The following is a 6649-nucleotide window of genomic DNA, read 5'->3' as shown; positions in this document are numbered from 1 at the left end:
TCTTTCTCTTCCAAATCTCAAACCTTTAAATGGTATCAGAGAGTTTTTTCCTCCTCACAGAGTTCTAAGATCTTTTTTACCCAATCATCAGAAATGATCCCTCTGTTGCCAACTCCAATGCAACCAACTCCACCACTATTGTCCAATTTAACTTGGTTACCCAACTTCTAATTAAACTTGCTAGCAGCCATAACTTTTCTCTCTAAAAGGCAACCATAACTCGATTACCCAATTTTTGCTAGTTTTTAATTTACTTTTACGTCTCTAATATTTTTTTATTTTTTTTTGTGTTGTAGCTTCTAACATTTGATGAAACTTTTCATAATTTACGTCAAATCGAACTGATTGTACTTGTTAAATACTTGATGGAGATAAATGTCCACTTTTAATAAACTTGAAGGACCAAAATTGTTTAGAGCATATTTCAGGGACTATTTGGTACCTAACCTCAAATATAAGGGACCACTTTTGAAAATAAAATTATGTGTTTGATGCAAAATAGAAATATATATTAGTACATAAAGTCATAAATAACGCTCAAACTCGATCTCGTTAGCAAGTAACCACTCCAATAGACACCTTGGCTCTCTCCACTGTACAAGTTAACAAGAGGACTACGAAGCGGCATGGGAGCTGATCATACAGAACAAGTTCTAGGTGAGAGGTTAGTAAATTCCAGGGCCTGCCATCTAAGCTCAGCAGGGAAGTCAGCAACACAGCCAATCCTTGGTCCAGCACCTGTTGCCCACACCAGGGAATGCTGATACGACTTCGTGGACTTCTCGGAATGAATCCTTCGTAGTACTGGAGTATTTTGCACCTCTGCTATTGGGATCTGAAGACCGCCTGAGAGGGATCGGTTATAGCTACTCGTTTGAGCTACCAGATTTCGGGCTGATACTGAGGGAAGGACTTTTTGCTCTTCCTTCGGAAGATCAGCTTGAGAAGGAGAATCTGATAGAGCTGAAATATCAGATGAAGAAGCACTTCCGTTAGATTTTCCGTCTTCATAGCTTTCATAGTCTTCATTTGATTTTCTTATCTGATGATAGATTAGAAAAGACGAGGATTATATTAGTTCAAGTGGACAATTGATCATGAGAAGAGGCAAGTAAAATCATATCTAGAGTAGTCAATAAGGTAAGCACAGCTCGACTAATTGAGATTTAAGCATGACGACTTTTCCATCAAAGATAAATCCCCCTCGCCCCAATAAAAAACAGAGAAAGAACGAGAGACTGAGCATAGAACATGACAAAGAAAAGCTAGGCTACTGCGCATCCGAAGTACAAAATAGCACAGAAGCACTTATCTAGAGCAATTTCAGTGTCTAAATGCCCGACTTTGATGGCCTGGAGGGCTTGTAATCTCTCCTGAATTGTACTTTTCTATATCTTTGACACTGCCTAGGTGCCTTTGCTAATATTAATTTCTTCATTACCAAAAAGAGACGATTGTTCAGAGTTCTGGGACATTAGGTACTAAAAGGAGTAATACTAGGCACAAAGAAAAACACAAACCTCAACTTCATCCAGGTTGACCCCATTTTCATTAAGAAATGATAAAAAGCTGTCAAGCCTATCTTCCGTTGGGCGATAATGTCCACTATATGCTGAAATAGACTGAAAGGAATAAAATGTCAAGAATACTGTTAAGTTCAAAGCAAATGATTGTAAACAGCAACTTAGATTCAGCTATCGAGTTGCATGCAAAGAATTCAGGAAGCATAGCCTCCTTTAACATGTTTCATATGCAAATAACGTAGATGAGTGCATTTATGTAATGAGGAAGACAAAACTTAGAGAACAGTTTTCTTCTTCTAGAGATTCATCTATAAGAGTCAGGGTCTATGACTAAAAGAAATTACATAGAAGGTGGTATATGAACTCGGATTGTGTGGTTTTGTGGGTGATAAAACTAATTGTTCAAATAGGATGATTTTACAATCAGACTTCAATAGGAGATTTTCACCGTCATACACAAGTATTTTTGAGAAAAGTATTGAGTTCAGCATTGGGCAGCAGCCAGCTAATATTGGTTTGAAGTCGGAAGACGTCAAGTGTGACTAAAGGGAATAAAAACTACCTAATCAGTATGATCAGAAGTATATGCCCTTAACAACTGCCAGAGGTGCACCCAGGATTCAAATAGAACAGGGGCATCCCCAAAGGCAGATCCATGTTAGTGAAAGCAATGTCATGCAACACTGTCTTGTCTGATGTTCTAACGTATAAATATAAATTAAATGATAAAACTGAATGAAGCTCGCTCTATGGACCGGAGATTTTGGCACCACTTTGCATACTTTTGGTTGCCTCCTACATGTTTTCTGCATTTTTTAAAACTGTCAGCTAAAAAATGAAAATGATGTAGAGCCAGACCACCCTGACCAAATGATCCAATCCAGCAGATATGTTTGAGGGATCCTTTTAGAAAATACGATAGTACCTCAAGGTATATACACATATATATTCCAAGTTTTTTCCTAAGTTAACGGATGCATGTGCAACCCAAACCCACCACGTGGGTCCGCCTATGACTACTGCCACAATTGTTGAGAGTGTACAATTTAGATGACACACATTTGAAATAACTGCGATAACAGAAGCTGATATACCATAACTCGTCCATCCTTTACCACTAGTCTTCCAGCAGCTAAAGTAGCCCCACCAGCAAGAAAGCTGGAATGATGAAACATTCCTTTCTTTTTCTGAAGGAAATTACAAAAATAAAATTTATTATGAATAACAAGGATAATCATCAAAATTACTTTACAGAGTAACTATTTTACCACTCACTTCACCAGCATAGAGTCTTCTTGACGTGCTCATCACGAAAATCCACTTTGCCCCTGGCAACCCTTCAGTTGTATCTAGAAGATTTCCAGTTTTATCATGTACAATTTTTCCTTCGGCAACAATAAATTCGTAATGTTCTCTCTCTTGCTGATTAAAGAAAGATTAAGAGGAAGAAATCAAGAAATGCACGCTAATATAAGGCAATGTAACTAAAGCATTATGCAGAAGTTAACAGCTTCAGTTAAGGGGCAAAAACTGGCAACTTGAACATGCAAAAGAACTGTATATCAGATAGTGTAAAATGGTGCTAATCAGATCTATGTGCAGATTATGGAGTAACAGCGTCCACACAAGTACTTAAGCCAGTTGTCTGTCATAATTAATGATTGATGTTGAGATTCATTCATTAAGTAACAAAACATTCAACACATACAGGTCCAAGGTACTTGATACTTTGCTTCTGAAGCTTAGATCTTGGACATTCATCGAGATCAACCTTTTTGCCATCTCCAAGATCCAACCTGCAGTTTTTTTTTTTAGAAAATTCTAAGTAACCTTACAGAACATCCGTCAGGATTCAAACATCTTATAAATAGCTTCACAGAAAAATACCCGAGAAAAGAGAAGCCAATAATGCAGAATGTTCTTGGACTTTATGTTAATTGTTAAGGTAAAATAAGAGTATTTCGCCATGATATAGTAAAAGAATTCATTCAGACTTCAAAACTCTATGAGAAACACATGTATTTCTCTTGGGTTAGAAATATTAGACAATCTTGGAATAGATATTCACTTATTTGGATTTTATCCTATTGCTACTAATGGAAATCAAAATAACAGTTCTGGTTTTTGCGTTTGTTTCAAATGTAAAAAACTAAAACAAAATCAAGTTAGAATATCAAGTGAATATGTGTCTAGACTCATACATGTCTAGATTGATTGTATTCAAATAACGAAAATCATGGTCTTGGGTAATTCTCATTCCTTGGCTAATTTTAGGGTTAAACTATGTCCAAGGTCCATTTCCTTCACATTTCAGAAAAGCTTTCTGACCAAACACAATAATACAGAAGTGTTTTCACTTTCTACAAAAATAGTTGGAAAACTACTCCAAAAGGTGTAGTTTTTTGGATTGTCTTCCAGTGTTCGGTCAAAAATATAGGAAAAATCTTAAACAATGATTTTTTTTAAAAACAATTTCTGAGAACAAACAATGTCAAAATTCTTACCAAAAGAAGAAGGGCTGACCAGAGTTAGTTTTACACCACTCTTCATAATAAATATGCAAATTATGCCCATATCGATGGCGTGGATCAATCTATAATGCAACAGTACCAAAGTCAAACAAACAAAAAAATTACAAAAATCAACAAATTAAATGGGAAATTTTCAAAGAGAGCAAGAAAATGGAAGGCCAGAGGAGAAAGGCACAGTGACTCACCGCCTCAATCCAGTGTTGAAATGCCAATTTCTGAGCTTTGGCATCTTTGGACAAACCTTTACCGACCTGAACAATAAGGAACTACTATATTTGAAGTTTCCTTTCTATTTCTTCAAAAACTGCCTGAAAGTTATTATATTATGACCGGAAATAAAAACAGTTAATGGTCAAAACCACGTCTGAACTATCATTTTTTTCGTGAGTTTTACACCACAACTATCATCCGTTCCCTTTTTCTACTTGAACTGTCGCCATCTTTGTATTACTAAAACACAATTCAAAGCTGATTAAGCCAACTATCAATTGCTCTCTTTTTCTACTTGAACTATCAACATCTACTCAACTAGGTGTGTTTTAATACATAGATGGTGATGGTGTAGGGAAATGGAAGAGTTAGTGATAGTTCAGTAGTAAAAAGGAATAGTTGATAGTTGGGGGTGAGAAACTCGTGATAGTTCGATTGTGTTTTTGATCATTATCTCAAATAAAAATGTGAGAATACCTTGGAAGCATTTAAGCTTACGCGATTCCACCGGGAAGATGCAGTTTCTGGTTTTAAGAAGTTGAAGAAAGATACTGTACTGTGATTCAATCGAGCATAATCTATGGCTTGCCACCTTCAAATTCATCACAACAAAAAAATACGTAAAATACCTGATTACTCCTTTTTATGTGCTACTTAAAGTAGTTACTATCCTCTCATCAGTGAAGACAGAATATAATAAATTAACGCTAGATGATGGATTAGAAGAGATGTGAACCAGCAATCATATCTGGAAACAGAAACAACAATTAGTGGATATCGGGTATTGTCACTGCAGAATGGATTGGGGATTCAGTGTTGTAAGGTCAAGAGGTTCTGGGTATGTATGCTTGGGTTTGTGAAAAGTAGCACCTTACAGTGCTCATGACCTATTGGATTCTCAAATACCAATAGGTACCAGAGGAGAGTGCTATGATTGTTACTTATTAGTATCGAAAAGATGTGACAAAGTATTCAGGTAATTGTGCATCATCTTATTCAAATGCCAAGTGACATGATCAAAGCCCTTGATCCTAAATTATGTCCTCTATCACAATCTCGAATAAAACTATTCATGGAATTGTGGGTCATGAGTATGACATATATCATCGCCATTCTTACCGGAATAACACAGTAAGACACAGAAATATTCATGATTACTAGCTCCCTTTCAGTGCAGAGGCAGAGTATAATAATAGGCAAATTGAGATCGATTATATGATCCTCCTCAAACCAATCTATTACTCTATAATTATAAAATTTAAAATAATAGACAGATTTTTGTTAAACAAGTTAAGTGTACAGGTTACTAGTAATAGTTATTGAGCAATACCAGAGAACTTCAGCAACCACAGCAGAGTCAGCTAACATGCGTCGCGTACGGTAACTCCTATAAACCTTCTGGACTTTCATGGCAGCATTTGAAACAGAGCGCTCGCATTCCGGTCCCCGGCCATCGGAAAAAACAGAGGTATTCGAATATTGTATGCATGAAAGTTGATGATCATGAGAGTCGTAATCAAAATTAGACGACACAGAGTACTGAGTTTTCACTTCCATTAAACAACAGAGATGGAACCAGTGTAGTAAGATAACACAAGTTTGTAGAGAGTGTGTTTGTAGAGTTTCGGAGATTTGCCCTTATATATTACAAATAATTTATTCTTTTTACTGTCAATTTAACAAATTAACAGAAATTTATCACTTTCATTCATTTTAGTGCTATCTTTCTTCAAAAGATTATACAAGTATTATTAATTAAAGAGTCAACGTCAAAAATGTATCCCTATGATAATGATATGTGCGAGCTTTATATTCAACTATCATTAACTATTTATCAAATATAATCAAACTATCAATTATTCATTTTTTTACTTAACTGAACTATTTGATAATTAATACTATTTTGATAAATAACTAATGATAATTCAAATAAAATTTCAAACATGTAATCGCATATTTTTTAAGTACGTTTTTGTTCTTCCACTTTTAAAGAAATTATAAATTTTAAAATATTATTGATAAAATAAATTTTTAATAAATATTTTGTAAAAGTCTCTAATCAAAGTGAGCTTGAGTACTTCATAGCTCTAAGCCTCCAAATGAGGGGAGGGGTTCCCATTAATGCACTCTATAAGTGGTTATCTACGTGAGTTTGGCGGGCCGCCCACCAGTCAGTGCTGTCATACCATTCGGCGGATATAATAAAGTATAAATAACATAAATATCAACCTTGTGCAAGTAATTACACTTTTTTCTACTTTTTTAATTACTTTATTCTCTCTTTCTATTAATATACATAACATAGCTGACATATACATAATATTCTGTGTATATGTTGAGAGTTTTGTAATAGATTTAGGGAATTGACATTTTTTTGTAATATTG

At 35.2% G+C, this 6649-nt stretch overlaps 1 protein-coding gene across 2 annotated transcripts; it reads right to left on the bottom strand.

The window, feature by feature from the left end:
• Positions 1-366: 366 nt before the first annotated feature.
• On the bottom strand, positions 367-5985 carry LOC107843412 (IQ domain-containing protein IQM3). Of its 2 annotated transcripts, XM_016687692.2 has the most exons (9): positions 5595-5985; positions 4742-4856; positions 4240-4305; positions 4028-4116; positions 3232-3319; positions 2799-2945; positions 2618-2710; positions 1521-1622; positions 367-1042 (listed from the first exon to the last, which is right to left on the bottom strand). In XM_016687692.2, the coding sequence occupies exons 1-9, from the start codon at positions 5819-5821 to the stop codon at positions 638-640; spliced, it is 1332 nt and encodes a 443-aa protein (XP_016543178.2). In that variant the 5' UTR covers positions 5822-5985; the 3' UTR covers positions 367-637. The 2 variants fall into 2 exon arrangements, with proteins under 2 accessions (XP_016543178.2, XP_047254563.1); XM_047398607.1 differs by lacking the exon at positions 1521-1622 and having other exon boundaries at positions 5595-5946.
• Between the last annotated feature and the right edge of the window lie 664 nt (positions 5986-6649).

Source organism: Capsicum annuum, chromosome 10 (genome assembly GCF_002878395.1).
Source record: "Capsicum annuum cultivar UCD-10X-F1 chromosome 10, UCD10Xv1.1, whole genome shotgun sequence".
NCBI classification, from domain to species: domain Eukaryota; kingdom Viridiplantae; phylum Streptophyta; class Magnoliopsida; order Solanales; family Solanaceae; genus Capsicum; species Capsicum annuum.
The sequence above is the reverse complement of the archived record's forward strand: the minus strand, read 5'-3'. Positions and strand labels throughout refer to the sequence as shown.

Bases quoted from the DNA above. Each gene is read 5' to 3' on its own strand.
- LOC107843412 (XM_016687692.2), bottom strand. From the start codon at position 5,821: ATGGAAGTGAAAACTCAGTACTCTGTGTCGTCTAATTTTGATTACGAC. The intron at 3,320-4,027 runs GTAAGAATTTTG...AAAAAACTGCAG, and splicing joins GGTCAGCCCTTCTTCTTTTG to GTTGGATCTTGGAGATGGCA. The intron at 2,946-3,231 runs GTATGTGTTGAA...TTCTTTAATCAG, and splicing joins GTATCAAGTACCTTGGACCT to CAAGAGAGAGAACATTACGA.